The 22,469-nt window shown below is 40.8% G+C and overlaps 1 protein-coding gene across 2 annotated transcripts in view; it reads right to left on the bottom strand.

Moving 5' to 3' along the window:
* The window catches only part of erich2 (glutamate-rich 2), a 121,617-nt gene that overhangs the window by 55,759 nt on the left and 43,389 nt on the right, over window positions 1-22,469 (bottom strand). For both annotated transcript variants that reach the window (XM_080199037.1, XM_080199038.1), the window contains exons 8-11: window positions 17,959-18,063; window positions 13,978-14,097; window positions 9,495-9,614; window positions 3,885-4,111 (exon numbers count right to left, since the gene is read on the bottom strand). In XM_080199037.1, coding sequence (XP_080055163.1) covers window positions 3,885-4,111; window positions 9,495-9,614; window positions 13,978-14,097; window positions 17,959-18,063 — 572 coding nt within the window. The remainder of the gene's footprint in view (window positions 1-3,884; window positions 4,112-9,494; window positions 9,615-13,977; window positions 14,098-17,958; window positions 18,064-22,469) is intronic.

The raw sequence follows: 22,469 nt of genomic DNA, 5'->3' as shown, positions 1-22,469 counted from the left end.
GGGCTTGAAATGAATATTGGTAGACAGTCTAACACTAGAAATGGAAACCGAGGAAAGGGAAGTTTTGGAAATGTGAAGGTGAGAGGGGGTGGAAATTGGAAGGAAAATGGATAAATGTTTGCAGGTCCAGTCGAGAGCATGAAGTGGCAGTGATACAGTTATCAATGTATTAGTAAAAGGTTCGTGAGAGAGGGCCTGAGTAGGACTGGAACATGGAATGTTCCACACATCCCACAAAAACACAGGTGTAACTGGGGCCCATGTGGGTACCCATAATAACCCCTTTAATTTTCAACCAGTAAGACAAGTTAAAGGGGAAATTGTTGAGTGCAAAACAAGTTCAGTTAGACAAAGGAGAATATTCAGTAATGGTCTTGATCAGGTCCCTGACATGGAGATCCTCAAGACTATCCTGGTGAGGATGGGGGGGGTGTAGAGGGATTGGATGTCCATCGTGAAGATATGGTGGTTAGGGCCAGGAAACTGGAAACTATTGATATGACATAGGACATCAGAGGAATCACATAAGTATGTGGGATGATACTGGACAAGGGGAGAGAGGGTGGAGTCAAGGTAGGAAGAAATGAATTCAGTGGGGTAGGAAAGGAGCAGTGGATCTACCAGGACAGTCCTGTTTGTGGATTTTAGGAAGGAGGTTGGAAGCAGACTGATCTGCTCACAATGTGGTCTCTTCTTTATTGAGGAGACTAAAAGCAGACTGGATGACCACTTCGCAGGACACATTTGCTCAGTCTGCAAGCATGACCCTGACATACCTGTCTCTTGCCATTTTAACTCACCATCTTGCTCCCATGCCCTCATTTCTGTCTTTGGCCTGTTGCAGTGTTTTGATTGGACACTTGACTGCAGAGTTCAACAGCTTCAGACCATGAGCTTTCATTTGTTTTTCCCAACCCCTTTCCCACCAAGCCATCTGTAATTTGTTTTTTTTTACACAGCAGAACAAGGGTCAGCACTCTACTAACACCTTCAGCTTCCTTACTTTTACATCATTATTAGCACCTTCTTTAGTCTATAAAGTTATTAATATGCGCTTTGTCTTGTGACTGCAACATCATTGTCAATCTCTCGAGCTCCCAACTATCCCTGACCACCATTTGCTCCACCTTTGCCATCCACCTTTCCAACTATACGATCTATCAGCATTCGTTTCAGCACTGAAGAGCCATATGGATTTGAAATTTTAACTATTTCTCTCTCCGTAGATGCTGCCAGACACGTTGAGCCTTTACAGCATTTTCTGTTTTTGTTTAATGCAGAAGCCAGAGGATGGTTGTAGAGGTTGTTTTTCAAACTGGAGACCAGTGACCAGCGGTGTGCCTCAGGGATCAGTGCTGACTCCATTGTTATTTGTCATTTATGTTAATGATTTAGATGAGAATATAGGAGGCATGGTTAGTAAATTTGCAGATGACACCAAGATTGGTGGCATAGTGGACAGTGAAGAAGGTTATCTCTGATTGCAACAGGATCTTGATCAATTGGGCCAGTGGGCTGAAGAATGGCAGATGGAGTTTAATTCAGACAAATGTGAGTTGATGCAGTTTGGTAAATTGAACCAGATCAGGACTTACTCAGTTAATGGTAGGGCACTGGGGAGAATTCTAGGGGTACAGGTTCATAGTTCCTTAAAAATAAAGTCACAGGTGGACAGAGTGGTGAAGAAGACATTCAGCATTCTTGGTTTCATTGTCAGAACATTGAATACAGGAGATGGGACATTGGTATGGCCACACTTGGAATACTGTGTACAGTTCTGGTCATCCTATTATGAAAAGGATATTATTAAACAAGAAAGAGTTTACTAGGATGCTACTGGGACTTGATGGCTTGAGTTATAAGGAGAGGTTGGAGAGACTGGGACTTTTTTCTCTGGAATGTAGAAGGCTGAAGGGTAATCTTATAGAGGTCTATAAAATAATGAGGGGCATATATCAGCTAGAAAATCAATATCTTTTCCCAAAGGTAAGGGAGCCTAAAACTAGAGGGCATAGGTTTAAAGTGAGAGGGGAAGATACAAGTGTCCCGAAGGGCAATTTTTTCACAGAGGGTGGTAAGTGTCTGCCAGAAGTAATAGTAGAGGCAGGTACGATTTTCTCTTAAAAAGCGTTTAGAAAGTAGTATTTATAGAATCAAGAGAAAAGTTACATGGGTAAGATGGGTATCAAGGGATATGGGCCAAATGCGGGCAATTGGGACTAGCTTAGGGGTTTTAAATAAAGGGTGGGATGGACAAGTTGGGCCAAAGGGCCTGTCCCAATGCTGTAAACCTCTATTACTCTAATGACGCTATGACTACTCTACTACTCTATGACTGGGATTATTATTTAAAAGGCGAAAAGCTGCAGCACGCTATGGTGCAGAGAGACCTGGGGGTCCTTGTGCACGAGTTGCAAAAACCCAGTCTGCAGGTGCAGCAGGTGATCAAGAAGGCGAATGGAATGTTGGCCTTTATAGCGAGGGAGATAGAATATAAAAGCAGGGAGGTCTTGCTGCAACTGTACAGGGTACTGGTGAGGCCACAGCTGGAGTACTGTGTGCAATTTTGGTCGCCGCACTTGCGGAAGGATATATTGGCCTTGGAGGGAGTGCAGAGGAGGTTCACTAGGCTGATACCGGAGATGAGGGGGTTGGCCTATGAAGAGAGACTAAATAGACTGAGTCTGTACTCGTTGGAGTTTAGAAGGAATCTTATAGAGATGTATAAGATAATGAAGAGGATGGATAGGGTAGAGGTAGAGAGATTCTTCCTGCTTAGAAAGGATAGCAGGACTAGAGGGCACAGCTTCAAGATAAGGGGGGCAGTTTAGATCAGAGTTGAGGAGGAACTTCTTCACTCAAAGGGTGGTGAATCTCTGGAATTCTCTGCCCGTTGAAGTGGCGGAGGCTACCATGCTAAATATATTTAAGTCACGGGTAGATAGGTTTCTGATAGACAGGGGAATTAAGGGTTATGGGGAGAAAGCAGGAAAGTGGAACTGATCCACTTCAGATCAGCCATGATCTTATTGAATGGCGGGGCAGGCTTGAAGGACTAGATGGCCAATTCCTGCTCCTATTTCTTATGTTCTTATGACTGTGATATTCTTGGAACTGGCAACATTATAAGCAAGTGATATTTCAGTTGTACTGGGATAGTTAATCTTTTTTGATTGAAAAGGTAAAGTATAACAAATTGTAAAGTATGTTGTCATCAGTTGATTGGAATATTTCCTTCAGTTACAATAAGCTCGAATTAAAGGAAACAATTTGAGAAAATCTCCTAATGTATATTCAGAAGAAGCATTGACTAAACCTGAAATACAGACATTAGCTGTACAAGTCAGACCAAAAAAGTCTTTCACGGTTTGCTGGAATTCAAAGAGAGCATCTGCAACTTTGCATCTTAAATTCACAACAGAAAGGTTGTTCAGCTACACAATCACCCACCACTCATACTGCCCAACTGCCTTTCGCAAGTAAAGGTTATTTATAATCACAGGAACTGCATAATTCATGAAAATGGGAGATAGATATCAGAAAAAAATTAACAAGTGCTGGAATTCTAGAATAATGCCTAAAATACACACATTTTCCTCAGAAATGTGTGTATTTCTCAGAAGCTGGCAGCCCAATTTGGTCTGCTAATGAGGTATGTTTGTGCACTAGGCACTGCCCTGCACAACTCTCACCTGTTGAACAAATGCAGAGGCCTCTCCACACTGCCTCCTGTTTGAATTGAAGACTTAAACCATGTTGCTCCTCATTGCATTTATTTCACTACTGGAGCTTTGCTGCTCCACACTACTGCATTGTTGCTGTTTTCTCAGCAGGTTATGTACCCATGTGTGGTACACAAAACTATTTATAAGCTATAATTTTACCTCTCCCATCAACTCTATTGGTGCCTCTCTTTCTTCCTTTGCACTGCCTTCATTATCAACACCATCCCCCTCTTCATTTTCAGTTGCATCATCATCCCCATCCGAGTCTTCTGAAATTCTGTTAGCTGCACTGGTGGTAGCTGTATTTTGTGATTCACTGCTGGTTGCTGGAATTGCCAATGTTTTTGCTTCTTTAGCATAGGAAGAATTTAGATAACTCTGTGCATCTGCAAAAACAGAAAAGAAAGAAGTTAACTAATTATAAGTCTAACTCAATTTTTAAAAGATTAATTATTAAAATATTTTTAATGTTATAATTTATTATGGTAACTACCAGTTGCATATTGTTTTACAAATGATCTCTTCTCTTGCTTCTCTCCTGTGTGTTTGCAAAGGTGACCTCCAGTGGCAAAGCAGCTGATCTTCACGTAATTGCCTAGACAGTTGTTGCAGGCAGTTCCATTGTTCAGGTAGCACAGTCAGCCCTGAAGCTGTCACCATCCTCATGGGTTTACTTTCAAGCAGATGGCCATGTAGCAATCAGGAGCATGAGCTTGCTGATTGTTCCTGAGCACTGAGGCCAATTTAGCCAACTTAGGTTATGTTCTAACTTCATTTTTAGCAATGTAATAGTGTTGACACTCAAAGGAAAATGCCATGCCCAGCACTGGCATATCATATTGCAAACCTTCAGATACTTATAAAAATTGAGCATAAATCAGCTGTAAAAATGGCTGCTACAAATCATGTGACTTTTGGCATTTGGGCATGTCTCCATTGAAACTCTAACTACGTGTGGACACCCACAGCCATCAGAGAATTCACACATGTCTTTGTTTAAGGATGGGCCAAAACAACTGACTACCTCACCACTGGATAAAAGCAAAGATTGAAACTCAATTTGTAGCAGATGGAAGTAAATGGCCACTATCAACTTCCCTTTGTATCGTAATGGATTTCCTCATCCAATCTGGGTTGGGTGGGCCTCAGTGGTGTTAACCCACAACACAAGATGTAGAATCAACATGAACACCACACAAGATTTGCGAAACACCTGGAATTTATGAAAAGGTAGAGAGTGCCAAGTTTTCATTGTCTGTTTAAAATATGGGTTTTTGTGTGTGTGCAAACCATGCTTCTAAAGCCCTCAGAAGTATCAGTTCAGCCAATTTCAGAACCAGACTCACAAACAAGCTGCAAATCATCAGACTGCAAGAATATATCATCTGCTGCAGTTTAAAGTTCATCTAAGAAGCTGCCTCCCAGCTATTTGATTACAAAAACCTCACATCTGCTGTGAGCCCTTTACTTTACAAAACGCTCATTTCAACTTTAAATCATCAAATCCATTCAAAAGACCACTGGCCTGCCACTGGGAGACTGATAATTATAAATTAGAGACAGTGATAATTATAATCTGTAAAACTGCAGTGCAAGTGAGACCAAGTAAACGTGACATTATGTTTAATTAATTAATAAATAAAATAGTGGATTTTCACAGTAACTTCACTGCAGTGTTAATGTAAGCCAACCTGTGACACTAATACATTTACTTTAAAAAAATTGGGGTAGCTGTATGAAATAACTGATTCATTTTAAACTCTCAAATCTTGCTGCTGAGTTATTTAATTGGAATGCAGACTCAAAGGGTAATAAAAAAGCCTTTCAATACAAAATATACCAAACACAATTAAGAGAACACATATTCTGTCTATAACAAAAAAGTCTGTTCATGCATATTTTAAAAAGGGAGGCAGAGGCAAAAGGTAATTGCACCAGACTGTGATGACGTTTGCGCTGAAAATGATAAATGATCTTGTCTTGGCAATCAAATGACACGACATTTTCATTGTATTGGGAAGTCTTTTTTAAAATCAGTCTTGGCTGTGACCAGATGCAGTCAGCACAGAGATTGGGATATAGGCTCGTAAGGAGGTTTTTGTAAAGGATGCTGAGTTTTTTCTGAAAATCTTCAGCATCTTCCCAGTGAGTGTATATTTGCACATCTTTCATGTGACTTATAAAACATATACTCTTTCTTTTGCTTTGTTCATGTCACCAAAATTGTAACTTTATACAAAAATATCCTATTTCAATATATTTCAACCATCCAGTTTTCACCAAGACTGTCACATGTTGGTGCTCTGGTAGTGGAATAGCATACTCTCATAAAATTCCTTGGTGCTCTGCATTTGCATAACAGAACTTAACCCTACATTTCATTGTAACTATAAATGTATCTAAACTAAATAGAATAATCATTAAAATTGCGCAAATGCATTGAACTGCATCAACTAGCTATCATCCTTTCAGATGTTTAACCAATTTCCTTGTCCTTGTATATTAAATATTTATATATCCTCACATCACCTTATCTTTGTAACCAACCTCCTAACTAACATGAAGAGTATGCTTTATGCTCTTCCAATTCTGATCTCCTGCCTTCTGGAATGAAAAGTCCCTTCAAAATAGCCTCAAGGGCAAAATGGAATATTCGGCAGCCTGGCTAAACTCTGGGAAATGGAAAGAGCTAATAATATAACTTGTGGATGCTCAAAAAAGATAAAGCACTCTGACTGTGATCTTGGCAGATCTAAGTGGTTAAGGTCATAATTTAGAACCCTTGTATATTTAATATACAAGGACAAGGAAATTGGTTAAACATCTGAAAGGATTAGTTAACAAAATGAAGGAAGTTTTTGATGAAATTTGAAAGTATAGAAGGTGGTGTTTGACACACAGAGATAGTATGATGTGTCTTCTCAAAGAGGTAAAGGAGAACAGAGGTTTTGAACCTGAGGGAGAACCTAAGCAAGAGTCAGGAAAAAGTTTAATTGTGTCACCAGAATATATAAGAATTTTCCCCAAGACTGAGGGAAGTGAGTCTTAATATAGCTACCTGTATTCATGGTAGATGGACCTAGGAGGATCAGATAATCCAAGAGGAACAGAAACCACATCTGTAAGATAAGGTTAATTGCACTGATATTCCAGAAAATTTATAAGAGCATCCCAGAGGAAAGCAAGTCAATCAACTTACTACACTGACTCAAAAATTCAAGGTTGTATGAGCTTCGTTAGATCACCAACCGTTGATCTACTTTGTTAGAATTATTCAACTATTTTTTCTTAATAATTATACAATCCTACAGGCAACTGGAATATTGTTGAACGCTGCAAGCGCAACAGGATAAGTAAGTTTAACATATCCAGAACATAACTTGAATACTGCTGAATAAAAAAATACTGTTGAAACTTTTCATCTTGCCCTCATTAGGACAGCTACAGATTATAAGCCACAGTAAAGAGAATAACAATTTATACTGCTTGAGACGAGTGCACTAATTGGTTGGCATGTGGACTCTGAATGGTCAAGGCATTGCCACAGGCAATCAATGGTGGTCCTCTTAAGAGTTGACCTGCCAGGTTTGAATTTGAAACAACAGCTTGCAGTTAACAGTTCCTCACTATGTTCTCTATGGCAACATCTCTACAAGAGTCCAACTGCCAACAATCAGCACTCTCTTCTCATGCACCATAAATTGTTATATAACTGTCCTGATGAGTGCAAGATGAAAAAATTCAATAACACATCTCATTTTTCAGCAATACCCAAAGTTCTGTGCTATCAAATGACATCCAGTATACTTTTAAAGTTGTTAACTTATTCGCTCCATAAGATGACAGACTCAAACTGCATTTTAATCTGATGAAAACTGGGTGAATGTATGGTGAAAATCATCCAAATTATTTATTTGCCAATGTGCTACACCAGTCCCATTTTTCTATTTTAACATGCCCTACTGAGCAGACAACAAAGACACTTGCCTGACGTCAACAAGGTCCTTTATTAAATCAAAACTTAGGATATAATGACTGCAACTTGAACCAAGGTCTAAACAGAAAAGCCATTGTGTTCTTCCAGTTTTCCGAGCAATGAAAGTCACTTGTTAGGAGGTCTGGAATCAGAAGAATCCGAAGGAGGTAAGTTTTGAACATTTTTTTAAAACTTTCCTTTGGGGCCAGGTGTGTTCCACAAGGAAAATTTAGGCATTCCCTGCATCAACCTCCCCATACCCCCTCCAAGAAACACATCTTGCCAGCAATTTGTTGCCTCCTGGTGGCCTTCTGCTACCAACTACTCCTGCCCACCACCAAGCTGCTGCTTCTTGTCTGTTTTAGGCAGACAGCTGAGGCCAGGGTTGCTACTGTTGCAGTAATGCCAGTGTTCACCATACCATTTAAAGTGATCAGAGAAGGGAGTCTCTGGGGATTCTGTGTCACCAGGACTTGAGTGATCCGAGTGCGAAAGAGTTCACTGATATGATCCTGGTAACCATGTCCAGGTCTACATTCAAATTAAATGTCCAAAATCAGACAATACCCTCATTTACTGTGCATGAGCCAGTAAGTTGACTACTGTTTATTTGAGACAGATTTCTTGTTTAAGATACACCTTTGAAATACAGAACTCATCAGATCAATGTTCTGCTTTTAGGTGGAAACTTAATAAGGCAGGCATCAATTACTTCTATCTGCACCATCCTATTAATAAACCTTCCTGATAAGTGGGATATGTCACATCAATAAACTATATTTTGCTGCATCCATTGAAGTCTGTGGTTATGTGTTGATTATCCTTTCTCACACATATCCATAATTAAAAAACGTCTCAATGGTTTTCAGATGTCATCTCATTTTGAAGTTGATTCAGTATAATATTTTTTATGCACACAGGAAAAATAATGAGTTGGATTATAAGACACTGATTGTACGCGTCATACTCTGAAGTTACAGCCTGCCTTCACGGCGGGAAATTCTAGACTCAGACAAGAGACTACAGGCCAGGTAAGCTGCAGTACTGCTGCCACAGTCGCAATCTAATTGGGATTGACTGTACCCTTTAAAAACACCTCTTTCCTATTACTTACCTTTCCCTTTCGTAAAGTGCACATAACTTGAATTGTATCAGGCAACTAAGCTTTTCCTCATCAAAAGTCCTAATGCTGATTATGTCATCATCCGAGAGGTTGTCATTATCATACCGTCTTCTACAAAATGTGCAGCATACACACAACCTCCTGTCTTTGTTTGAACAGGGTCACAGAAAATACTGCATTTTTTGAACAGATCATGGAAAATCACATGCTTTTTTGAACAGGATCACAGAAAATCCGGTGTTCTTTGAATGGGATCACAGAAAATCCTACTTTTTTAACAAGATCAGTTTATAGAGCAACGATAATTTAACTGGTAACCCATTTTCAACAGCCCGTGACCCACTGTGAGTCATGACCTCCACTTTGAAGAACGCCGATCTAGGAGGACGAAGGCAACAGATGCATGGGAACACCACCGCATGGAAGTTCCCCTCCAAACCACACACCATCCTGACTTGGAAATATACTGTCATTCCTTCACTGTTGCTGGGTCAAAATCTTGGAACTTCACACCCGACAGCACAGTGGGTGTACCTACACCACATGGACTGCAGCAGTTCAGGGAGGCAGCTAACCACCACCTTTTCAAGGGAAGTTAGAGATGCACAATAGGTTCTGGTTCAGCTGGTGACGCCTACATTCCATGAACATACAAACAAAATAGAATTACCATTCATCTTGGATTCAACATGCTGTTTCTTTACATCTGTATTCCGATGTTTCTCAGAAGATCTTTTTGACTCTGGATTTGTTAATTTCTTCTGTTCACTTTTCGATGGTGCAGAGTTTTCTGAAACCAAAATTCAATTAAAATTATTAAAACAAATAGCCTTTTGCTCAGATTACGTTTGTGCTCAGTTTAATTTTCCTCAATCCACCACCGCTCAATCTTGGAGCTGGATTTTCAATAAAGTGCCGCCACCAGGTGCAGGTGCCGTTTTGAAAATTATGTACTCAAACGGTGTCTCAGCCTTCTGGCAGCTCTGAAACGTGCTGGAATTTTTAAAGGGAAGGTGGTGGGGGTGCTGACAACCAACTCACCTCCAATTAATCGGCTGTTAAGCTCATCAAACAGATCAGCCATGATCTCATTGAATGACAGAGTAAGCTCAAGGGCCAATGGGCTACTGTGCACCTATTTTGTTTGTTAGATCTCTAAAGATGCATGAGCTCATCATCTAGACTGATGTTACAGGGCATCAAGGGGGTGCACTGTGCGATTGCGAAGTAAGTGCTTTGGATGAGGTGTTAAACCATTAAAGATCTTGTGGCATAATTCAAACAGGAATTCTTATAATTATTCACAATTCTGGAGATATATGAAACCTATTGCACACTTTTGGAGTGATTCTCCCATCCCGCTATGTTACAAAAGCAATGCAGAGGGCAAGAAACTCGAGTGAGGCCATTTCGCAGGCTGTCCACTTGGCGCCACGGCATCCACATGTTTCCGACAGCCAGATTTCCGGTGCCATCATCTCGCGCTGGGAATTGGCATGGAGCTGAATAAATTATACAAATGTTCATTACCATCTATTTTATATTTCATGAGCAGACCTGGGACTGAAATCTCCGGGCCTAGCGTCACCTTGCTCCCTCACCCTCCCCAGCACCCCAGGACTGGTCGACTCCAGTGGGGTTTACAGTGGCTTCCCACTGCGGGGAGCTGGCAGCCTGACCCCACTGGAGTGAAGGGGGGGGCAACTGAAGCCCCCCTGAGGAGGGAGTGCCAGGATGGGGGTGCCTCTTGGGCATTGCCAGCTTGGCAATGCCAGTCTGGCCATGATTCTGCCAAAAGGGGATGTGCCAATGTTCAGGGGATACCTTGGAACTACCCACCAGGGCAGTGCCACTGCCACTCTGCACGAGCTGATTGACAGAGGGAGGGAAACCAATGATCAGGGTGGGAGGTGTGTCAGCCTGCTGGGAGGGGGAGTACGTGGTAGGCCAGGCCGGGGCTGGCCTGGACACATCCGGGGGGTGGTGGGGTCAGCAATCGGACCATGGCGGTGGGTGGGGGGGTCACAAGGCTAACGATGTGGGGAGGGATTGCAGAGCTGGCCAGCGTATGAGCTGTTATGTGGAGATGCCGGCATTGTACTGGGGTAAACACAGTAAAAAGTCTCACAATGCCAGGTTAAAGTCCAACAGGTTTATTTGGTAGTAAACTGAGCTATGCTGCCAGTCTCTCCCAAGGGAATAGGCCCAACCACTGACTTTTGGACTGATTTACGCTTGTGCAATCTGCGGAGCATAGAGTGTGGGAGATTCATTTTGAAGCACCCGCTGAAAAAAAACAGCGGGATTTACTCCAGATTTTACACGAAATTCGATACTGAATTTTTTGGGGAGAATTTTTGTCTTTGTTGCTAATTGACAGAGGAGTTATACAATGTTAAACATGCAGGTACTGCAGCTATAATTGGTTCCTTGGACTTGAACATGTGATATCAAGGATCAATCTTGATAATGAAAACAGATTCAGGAGGCTAATTAAGGTCCACAATCTCGTAGAAAAAAACGTCAGAGACAGTATAATGGTCATGAACTTCTCTATCTCCAGGGATTTGCACATCTTCAAGCCAAAACAAAATTCTCCAGATTCCTTTGTTGTCAAAAATCCAGTGAAGTCTCTGTATATTGTAACGCATTAGCAGTTCTTCAATGGTTCCCAACTGTGATATGAATGAACTCTGACCAGGTCAGACACAATCTCAAAAAGGCAATGATTTATCAAATTGCCTTAACATGGATGCTCATACCCTGATTATTTCATAACTTTCTGCTTAGATGAGCTCCAAACTTGCTACTGAGGATTCAGTTTCTCAAACTAAAGTAGAATAAAACCAGTTATGCAAAAACCCAAGATAGTCCATCCAGATGCTTTGGTTCTTTATGAATCACAGTGGATACAGTTTTGTAAAATAAGTAATTAGATGAAAGTGTAAAAACGCAAACACAGCAAAAAACATGGGAAAACATGCACAACCTGCTTGCAAGTGTCAATTTGAAATGTATTATTTTTAAAATTGAAGAGGAATGTGTTGCCCATCAATATTCTAATTAGATTAAAATCATGCATCATCATAAATACTGGCAGAACTGCAGATCTAATTCAAATTGCAAGGAAACCTCATCATTTCTGGTAAACTAAGAAAATATCTACCAAAACTGGCATTACTAGGCAACTTGAAAGAAAGAATTGCAAAACTATAATCTACGGATTAGGAGATTTCTGTCCTTTCACACTTGGATTAAAATCAAATCCAAATGGATGGGATGAAATATCTTTCAATCTCTTCTTCCCTGGATTGAAATGAATCATGCATTTTTGGTCTCAATTTGTTTTCGTGCAATATGAGAAGGTTCTACTAAAGTAGCTTCATTGTTCCCAGAATAAAAATTGAATTGCATAATTTGAAATCCACCAATTGCATTCCTGACCCTATTACCACCAAACTGCTGACCACTTATCTTTCCTTCCTGGCCCCACACTATGTGATGCTGTTTATAGTTTCTGCGTCTCAGATACGTTCATTGTATCTGAAAATTTCATTGAAATCTGCCAGTATCACTCATCCTCTGTCCCTTGGTTCTTGCAAATTACTGCCTCATCCCAGACCTCACTTTCTTTTCCAAAGTCATGGAATGTATTGTTGCCTTTCAAATCTGTGTCCATCTTTCCCATTACTCAAAGTATGCACATCTCCAATTATATTTCCATCCCTATTGGAGCACCAAAACCATCCTTATCAACGTAACAAATGACATCTTAGGTGGTAACAAATGCTTCCTCATCCTTCAGCACCTGTCTGCCGCCATTGAGATGGGTGACCACAACATCCTCCTTCGCCATACAGGTGGATAGGAAACGCCTTCACCTAAGTCCACTCTTACCTATCAAGTCTTAGCCGGGAAATGACCTGCAATGGGGCTTCTATTTCTGCTCCTGCATCATCACCTCTGGAATTCTCCAAGTGTTTTGGCTCCCACCTATTTCTCATCTACTTACCCCTTCTCAGTGACATCACCCTAAAACATAACTGGTTTCACACACACACGAACACCACCTAGCTGTATCTCACTACCACCAGCAGAAATCTTCTCTAAGTGCTCAGAGGTCACCGTCTTTTATCCTGGTCACAAACTGTTGTTCCCTGCCAACATTCCTTTTTCTGGTCATGTTGAAGCTCAACTGAACTGTTTGCAACCTCGACGTTCTATTTGACATTGGTGAATTTCTAACCACAGATTGTTTTCAAGAAGGAGTGAGATATGGCTCTTGGGGCTAAAGGGATCAAAAGATATGGGGGAAAAGCACGTTCAGATTACGGAGCTGGATGATCAGCAATGATCATAATGAATGGTGGAATTGGCTTACAGGGCCAGTTGGCCCAAATGGCCTGCTTCTGCTTCTATTTTTGATGTTTCTATCACCAATCCATTACAGTAACATCACACAACTCTGCCTAACTCAAGTTTATTTACTGCTGAAACCCTCAATGAGGGTCCCTCTAGGCTATTCCAATGTTCTCAGGCCTACCTCCCTCCTCCACCCTCCATAAACATGAACTCATCCAAACTTCTGCTGCCCACTTCCCAATCTCGCCAGGCTCTCAGCCCCTCATGACCTCTGCGCTCACTGATCTTTCAGGTTCCTGGCCTGGTGATTTTGATTTCAAAACTCGGAGCCTTTTTTTCCAATGACCTTGACTTTCAGCATCTCTAATGTCCTTTAATCCCAAACACCCACCAAAGATCCTGGCATCCTTTCAATACTGCCCTCTTGTTCATTCCCTATTTTAATAACTCCACCGATAGCAGTTGTGCCTCCAGGTACCTGATCCTCAAGCTCTGAAATGTCCTTACTGAGCCTCTATACTTCAATGTCTCTTTTATCCCTTTAAAGATGTTCCTTAAAAACTTCAACTTTGACCAGATTTCCAATCACTATCCTAATACTCCCTTATGTGACTTGGTGTTGGATAGCACTTTATGAAGCCCTTTGCTATGCTAAAGTTTGTATAATAAGAATTGCTATTACATTTACTGAACACTATTAATCAGTGCAGCAAGACAATGGTTAAAAAGGCATATGTAAATGACAAAAAATACTGTGTGAAATAATCCATTCCTAATATATATATAATTACCATTCATCTTGGATTCAATATGTTGTTTCTTAAGATTCAAGTTCTGTTGTTTCTCAAAAGACCTGTTTGGCTCTGGGTTTACTAACTTCTTCAGTTCACTGTTTGGAGGCGTAAGCTGTTCTGAAAGTAAAATGGAAGGTAAGTTAATTAAAATCAAATATCACGTTGCTGTATTTATCCATATATGGGTGTCTTACTTTTTTCATCTCACCATCTTCTGAATCATGATTCCTAATTTGCTGTTGACTTTTCTAAATAAGTTGCATATGAAGCACCATGTTCTTATAATACAAGTGGAAGTAATCCAATTAATATGGTAAATAATCTAACTGCAGAATTATAATGCAAAAACTTTAACATTTTATTTGTAAAAGTATTGGTGTCACTTGTTAAATGTCTTTGTTTATACGTGTCCTGAAAGTACCATTGTTTGATGACTGCTCAAGCACAATCTTTTAGACTACAGAGTAAATGAATCATAAAAATGAGGAGGTTTGTTCTGCATTTTATTGATTTGCTCATCATTATTCCTCTAATAATTAAAATATGGACTAATATTTTAAAGTAGTAATAAGGGTGCATTGTGCCTTTGGAAATTGTTAACAATTTCAAGACCCAACTCATCGAAGGATAGGATTTTTTTTTACAATGGATAATAATCCTGGAGATGCAGAAAGTCCAGACATACTTCAGCTCCACAAAGTGCTGCACCAGTTAAAGAAACATAAACATGTAAATGCCTGTCTTTGGCCTGCTGCAATGCTCCCGTGGAGGCCTGCATAAGTCGATGAGCAGCATCTCATCTTCCGGTTGGGTACGTTGCAACCCTTGGGGCTTAATACTAAAATCAGCAGCTTTAGATTGTGACCTTTCTCCTCCAATGTAAACCCCTTTTTAAAAATATCCCAAACATGAATTGCATCAATGCAAAGCTCCACCCACCCACACACCAGGCCATCTGTCTTTTGTTCCTTTTTGTGGCAATCTTTCACAGCTACCCTTTAATATCTAACACAATCTTCCACCCTTCAGTTCTTACAAAGGGCCAGAAGGACTTGAAACATTAATTCTGCTTTCTCTCCTTTCAGATGCCACCAGACTTGCTGATTTTTTCCAGTATTTTCTGTTCTTGTTTCAGATTCCAGCATCTGCAGTATTATGCATATTTTAAACATGCAAATGTTGTCAATGAAATTGTTTCCTTGAATGAGAGCAGTTGGGGTGGAACTCACTGGCTGCACTGGTCTAAAAGCTGGAAATTCCCGCCCGACTGTCAATGCGGTTTCACATTGTCCACATCCCACCTGCTAAAATTCCAATGGTGGGCGGGATGGGAGAATTCTGGCCTTAATGTCTAGTGTCAATTTTAATATGAAAACATTTTGTTGCAATCTTTTGCAAAAAAAGCTTTTCAGACTCTAACACTCGTGAAGTTTTCCATCAAGGAATTTGCTTATCTATAAGCCACAGTGAAGTCCTCCTGATCCCTTTGTTGTATAAAAAGGGTTGGAATAAATTCTGCTTCTCGTAAAGCAACAACAGTCCTTCAATGGTTCTCAAGTGTAACAGGAAACAATTCTGACCAAGTGACAGATACCATCTGAAAAAAGTAGCTGTCTGTCCAATTGCCCTAAAACATTAGAAAAAATTTAAAACTCAAACAGTGATTTATAAATATAGATGTCCAAACCCTGATTATTTCACAACTTTCTGCTGAGATAAACATCACTGCTGAACTTTCAATTCCTCAAACTAAAGTAGGCTAAAGGTAGTTATGCAAAAGCCCAAATCTATGGTTAGTTCTGATCATAATGGAACTATTTTGGAGTGATTGGCAAATTAGGAATCAAGATTTAGGGAAGGTGGTTCAGTGAAACAGAAAAACTCACACAGTAAAAGACATGAGTAATATCCACAACTTTCATGCAAGTGTCAATTTGAAATTTATTACTTTTAAAATCCTACAAGGGAATGCGTTACCCATCAATACCCTGGAAGATTAAAATCATACATCATAATAAATGTTGGCAATATAACTTGGAAGCTGCAAACCTGATTCATATTGCCAGGAAGCCTTATCATTACTGACAAATGAAGAAAATATCTACCAAAACTTGTTATTAAGCAACTTGAAAAATAAATTGATAAAATACATTCTGAGGAACTGTTGGTTACTGTTCTTTCACCTCTAGATTCAAATCAAATCCAGATACATGCATTGAAACACCTCCTAATTCCTCTCTCCCAAAATGCCCTAGTGAAACATGTTTTTAAAGTTTCAATTCATTCTTTAGGCAATATGTGAATATTTTAATTGTACAGCTTCTTTATTCCAAGAATGATAACTGAATTGCATCAGTGAAGCACACTTTAGGTATCTTTGAATCTATTCTCAGCGAACTGCTGTCTACTTATCTTCCCTTCCCCAAGTTAATTGATGTAGTTAATAATTCCCTCTGCTCAGATGCTGTGAGATTATAGGTGAGGGAGTAGTTTGCAAGAACAGAGGGATAAAGGATGATGTCAAAACTGACGTCAGCCTTTATCCCTCTACTCTTGCAAATCAATCCCTCACTTCCAAACTCACTTTCCTCTCCAAAGCCCTGGAATTTGTTGTTCTCTTTCAAATCTCTGTCAAACTTTCCCACAACTTTATGTTTGTCCTCCTACAATCAGATATCCATCCTTGTCATAGCACAAACCACTCTTGGCAAAGCCATAGAAGACATGTTAAGTGACGGTACCATGGTAATCAATCCGTCCTCATCCTTCAGCACCCATCTCCAACCATTGAGATGAAAGAACACACAATCCTTCTCTAACACCCTTCTCCTTTTGCCATACAGCTGATGGGAATGCCCTCACCTAGATCCACTCTTACCTACCCACTCATAGCCAAGGAATCACAAGCAATGGGCATTCCTGCTCCTGCTCTCTGAAATTCTCCAAGCATCTATCCTTGGCCCCCTCCTATTTCTCATCTACTTACTTGGACTTGGTGACATCATACAAAAACACGTTGTTACCATCATCTACTTCACCACCACATCCCATGATCCCTCTACTGACTCAAAAATGCTTGTTCACAAGAGAATTTTCTCTAACCAAGTATTTAGAAAACTGAGGTCACAGTCTTTAATCCTGGTCATAAACTCAGTTTTCTAAACACTGCCTCCATCCCTTATCCTGGTCACTTTCTAGGATTGAATGAGACTGTTTGCAATCTTATCATCCTATTTGACATCAACGTGAACTTCTCACCTCAGATCCACTCCATCGCCAATTCTATTATTGTAACATCAGCCAACTCTGTTGATCTCAGTTCATCTGATGAAATTCTCATCCAGGCCTTTTTTTTAACATCTGGGCTAGACTATTCCAATGTTCTCTGGCAAGCCTTGCTAGGCATCCACACTGCATAAACTTGAACTCATCCAAAGCTCTGCTGCCATATCCTAATTGTGCCAAATTCTGTTGTCTCATAACATTTGTGTTCATGGACAATTTTTAAATTCTTAATCTGGTTTTCCAATACCTCCATGGCCTCAACCCTCCTCATCTTTGGAATAATAGCACAACCCATCTATGATCTCTGTACTCCTCCAATACTGCCCCCTTGTACATTTCCTGTTTTGAAAACTTCACTGTTTGTTCACCTGCCCGATCCTTCAACTCTGAAATTTCATCACTAAGCCTCTCTATTTCAATGCCATTTTCACTCCTTTAAAGATAAAACCTTCACTTTTGACCAGATTTTCCCCCTCTATCCTAATACCTCCTTATGTGACTTGATGTTAGATAGTACTTCTTGAAGTGCTTTAGGACAGTTTACAACATTAACAATGCTATTTTAATACAGTTGTTGTTATTGCATTAAACAAAACACTGGTAATCAGTGTAGAAGAGATATGGTTAAAATAAAAATAAGCAAATAACAAAAAAAAAACTGAGTGAAGTAATCCACTCCTAATATATAATTACCATTTCTCTTGGATTCAATGCATTGTTTCTTCAGATTCAGATTCTGCCTTTTTATCTCTGGGTTTACTAACTTTTTCAGTTCATTATTTGGTGAGACAGGCCGTTCTGAAAACAAAATTGAATCAAAATAATTAAAGACAAATAGCATATATCCTTTTGTAAATATTTGAATTCTCTTCACCTCACCATCCTCTGAATCTTGATTCCTAATTTGTCATTGATTTTTCCAATCAAATCATCTATGAAGTAACATTTTCTAATGATGTAACACATATGGAAGCAATCCAGTTAGTAGGGTAAACAATCCAACTATAGAACCATAATACAACATCTAATAATTTATTTCAGATTTTTGTAAAAATATGGAGATCTTGTGGCATAGTCCATGCCTCCGAACCAGGAGTTCCAGGTTCGAGTTCCACCCCAGTACTAGATGGCCTAGGAAAGTGCGTTCATAATACAGAGTACCAAACCGCAAAATCCTTCCAATGCACACCAATGGCAGCTAGTAAGAGTGGGAGTAACTTCCGGTCAGCCATGCTTGATATGGAGTGGCAATGTACTCCAAGAAAAAGTAGCTATGAAAATAGACGAAAGTCTGCCTTGTGCACCACTAGCTGCTGGAAGAAAAACAATTGTAAAATTATTTGTCACATTTTGTTTATAGGTGTCTTGCGTTATGGACAGGGAAGTGGGGTTAATTTAAACAGTACTAATTTCTCCTCTCACCACCCATCTCTAAACAGAAAGGTGTTTTTGATTTATAAGCTGTGGCATATTTCCCAACCCTTCAGCTTTGGTGAGATCCAATTTCTATTAACCCCACAGCAATCTTGAGATTGGATGAGCTCAAAGGGTTAATTTATTTGTACACACTCAAACTGTGGGAGAGGGTTGCAACAGTACCTCCCTTGAATCCATACAGTAAAGGGATAGAGATAATATATTTACAGTGCAAAGATCACAGAGAAAAAATATATTATTTCACATGGGTCCAGAGTCTAGAATTAAAGTGCAATGAGGTATTCCTTCACAGAGATTGCTGGGCTAAAAACTAATGTGGTTTAATTCACTTCTCCAGCGATGTTGACTTCACATGATGAGACAGGCATACAGAGACAAATCAGTCTTGTAGGCAAGGATTCAGAAATTCAGGCAGGAACAGTGTAGATGGGGTTAGGTATTCAATCTGGGCAGAACGCCCTTTCTGTGCTATGTTAGATGGCAAAATGGCAGATTGAGTTTGTAGTATAACAAGGCAATATAATTGTTCCACATAGGAGTCCATGTCAAATGTCTCCCACCTCTCCACATTGAGGGAGGGGATATAATAATCTTTTGTCTGGGTATCACGAGACGGTTAAACGTCTCAACCATTAAGCACAGTAAGTAGTCTCACAACACCAGGTTAAAGTCCAACAGATTTATTTGGTAGCATGAGCTTTCAGAGTGTTGCCCCTTCATTAGGTTTGAGGATCCAGGCACAGATTCATCCATTCTAAAAGTTCTTTGATCCAGTTTTCTAAATTTTAGAAAAAACCATTAGGATATCTGTATATATTTTATATACAAAAAAGGCAGCGAATGGAATTAAAATAATGTTTCAATCTGTTTCCAATTTACATAGTAAATAAAACACTACTGTTTGATTACTCATTTAAGACCTTTAATGCTATATGAGCTCTTAATTAGTGCTGATATTTTGAAGTAGTAATACATATTGTGTATATATATACGCACACATATGACTGGGGAAGCAGTTATAGTTTGATGTCAAATTAACAATCCATTCCTCAACTTCAGCTGATGCAGTGTGATTTAATCTGGACAGTCACAACTTGAACTGTTCTTCATGTCCCAGTTGTGGGCCACATCTTCCCTTGGCCTGTCCTGAAGGGGTTGACAGACGTCCTGATTGTGGAAGATTAAAACCTCGGGTTTCTCCACTCAAATCAGTCACCAGGTTGCGGTCAGTGATGTCCTCTTGATGTCTACAATCAACCAAGAGATGCACCATTGAGAGCTGGGGCTGTCATTAGTTTCTGTGGGGTGTGCTCCAGTACAGGCTATGGTACTTCAGACATGCATCGCTTTTTTTCAGCTCCTGTGTCAGCGAGGGTGCTTTGTTAACTGTTAGCTGATGATGTTCTTTGAGAGAATGCTTTCCCTGCAGCCATCAGGAGGTTCAGTATTTGTTTGCACAGGAAGTCACTTCAGCTGAATTGGCCTCAACATTCCAGAAATATTCCTCATGACTTCAATAGAGTGTATCGTACTATTGGAAATGATACCTTTTGGACAAAGTATTAAATCATTGAAGATTTCCGCACAATTGAAAGAAGAGGAAAATTTCTTATAATTGGTAATAATCCTGAAGATGCAGGAACTTTGGGTGGGATCTTAAGACACCCTCTCATAAGAACATATGAAAGAACATAAGAAACAGGAGCAGGAGTAGGCCATCTAGCCCTTCGAGCCTGCCCTGCCATTCAATAAGATCATGGCTGATCTGAAGTGGCTCAGTTCCACTTTCCCGCTTTTTCCCCATAACCCTTAATTCCCTTGTCTGTCAAAAATCTATCTACCCGTGTCTTAAATATATTTAGCGAGGTAGCCTCCACCACTTCAACAGGCAGAGAATTCCAGAGATTCACCACCCTTTGAGTGAAGAAGTTCCTCCTCAACTCTGTTCTAAACTGCCCCCCCGCCTTATCTTGAGGCTGTGCCCTCTAGTCCTGCTGTCCTTTTTCAGCGGGAAGAATCTCTCTACCTCTACCCTATCCATCCCTTTCATTATCTTATATGTCTCTATAAGATCCCCCCTCATCCTTCTAAACGCCAATGAGTACAGACCCAGTCTATTTAGTCTCCCTTCACAGTCTAACCTTCTCATCTCCAGTATCAGTCTAGTGAACCTCCTCTGCACTCCCTCCAAGGCCAAAATATCCTTGCGCAAGTGCGGCGACCAAAAACTGCACACAGTACTCCAGCTGCGGCCTCACCAGTGCCCTGTACAGTTGCAGCAAGGCCTCCCTGCTTTTAAATTCTATCCTCCTCGCTATAAAGGCCGGCATCCCATTCGCCTTCTTGATCACCTGCTGCACCTGCAGACTGGGTTTTTGCGACTCATGCACAAGGACCCCCAGGTCCCTCTGAACCATAGCATGCTGCAGCTTTTCGCCCTTTAAATAGTAGTCCCTCCTACTATTATTCCTGCCAAAGTGGATAACCTCACACTTGCTAACATCGTACTCCATCTGCCAGGTCCTCGCCCACTCGCTCAGCCTATCCAGATCCCTCTGCAGACTTTCCACACCCTCCGCACAATTTGCTTTTCCACTTATCTTCGTGTCATCAGCAAATTTCGTCACCATACACTCAGCCCCCTCCTCCAGATCATCTATATAAATGGTAAATAGCTGAGGCCCCAGCACTGATCCCTGCGGCACTCCACTAGTCACCAACTGCCAATCAGAATAGCACCCATTGATACCAACTCTCTGCCTCCTATTAGATAACCAATCCTCTATCCACGCTAACACCTTACCCCCAACTCCATGCCCCCTAACCTTCTGAAGCAACTCTCCTTGTGTGGGATCAGCAACGGATGCTCAAGATCAAACCTGCAAATTGTGAATCTCTCCAACGAGATCGCAATCTCGATTTTCACTGCCCTTTGCCGGTGATGTAATGGGCATGAACCTGATTTTAATGTACAGTTACATATCATTATACACCCTCCTTGCCATGCAATTCCTCCAGGTATATTTTCATATCTTGCCGACGTGAGGTTCAGCCAGATGTGAACCTGTCATGGGGATCCCCCCGTGAGTATAAAGGTGAGTATAGCCTCTGGTGGAGAGAGACATGACCAGGCAGTGCCCTGGCATTTCCCTATGGCACGGTTAGCACCATGCATGTGTGGGGGGAGGACGGGACTCATTTATTTTGGGGGGGGGGGGGGGGGGGGGGGGGGGAAGCAGTCAAGGGGGTTGGAGATGCCAGCGATGATTTTGTGGGGGCAGGAAGCTGGCATTGACAGTTTTGCGAAGACGAAATAACAGCTCTGATCACAGATGCAGGGGGATGGAGAGGGGATGTCAACGATGACTGTTTGGGGGAGAATGAGGGGAGCACCCCAGATATCTCCGTGGTGGTTGGGGGGGGGCTTTCTTTTCCTCTGATCAGGGCACCCTTTTCTCAATGCAGCCGAATTTATTGGTATTCAGATTCCACACCTCAGTATGAGGTTGCGAAACACTCCCACTTGTGCTTTTTGTTTAAAAACAGAGGAGGCGATTCTCCCAATATAATTCTAAGTATCAAATTCACAGGAAAACTGGAGTAATTCACACCCTGGGTTTTTTCACTGGATTTTCACACTAGAAACTCTAACACTTTGTGCAATGAAGAGGCCACCAGCATGAATATCATTAGATTTCAGGGGGCAGGCCTATTCCCGCCCAGGAGGCTGAAACCAATGGGCCTCTGCACTTGCGAAGGGGCCACGA

The sequence above is a fragment of the Carcharhinus amblyrhynchos genome, chromosome 11, assembly GCF_965287045.1.
Source record: "Carcharhinus amblyrhynchos chromosome 11, sCarAmb.v2.hapA, whole genome shotgun sequence".
NCBI lineage: Eukaryota > Metazoa > Chordata > Chondrichthyes > Carcharhiniformes > Carcharhinidae > Carcharhinus > Carcharhinus amblyrhynchos.
Note: the sequence above shows the minus strand (reverse complement) of the source record. Positions and strands in the feature narration are given on the sequence as shown.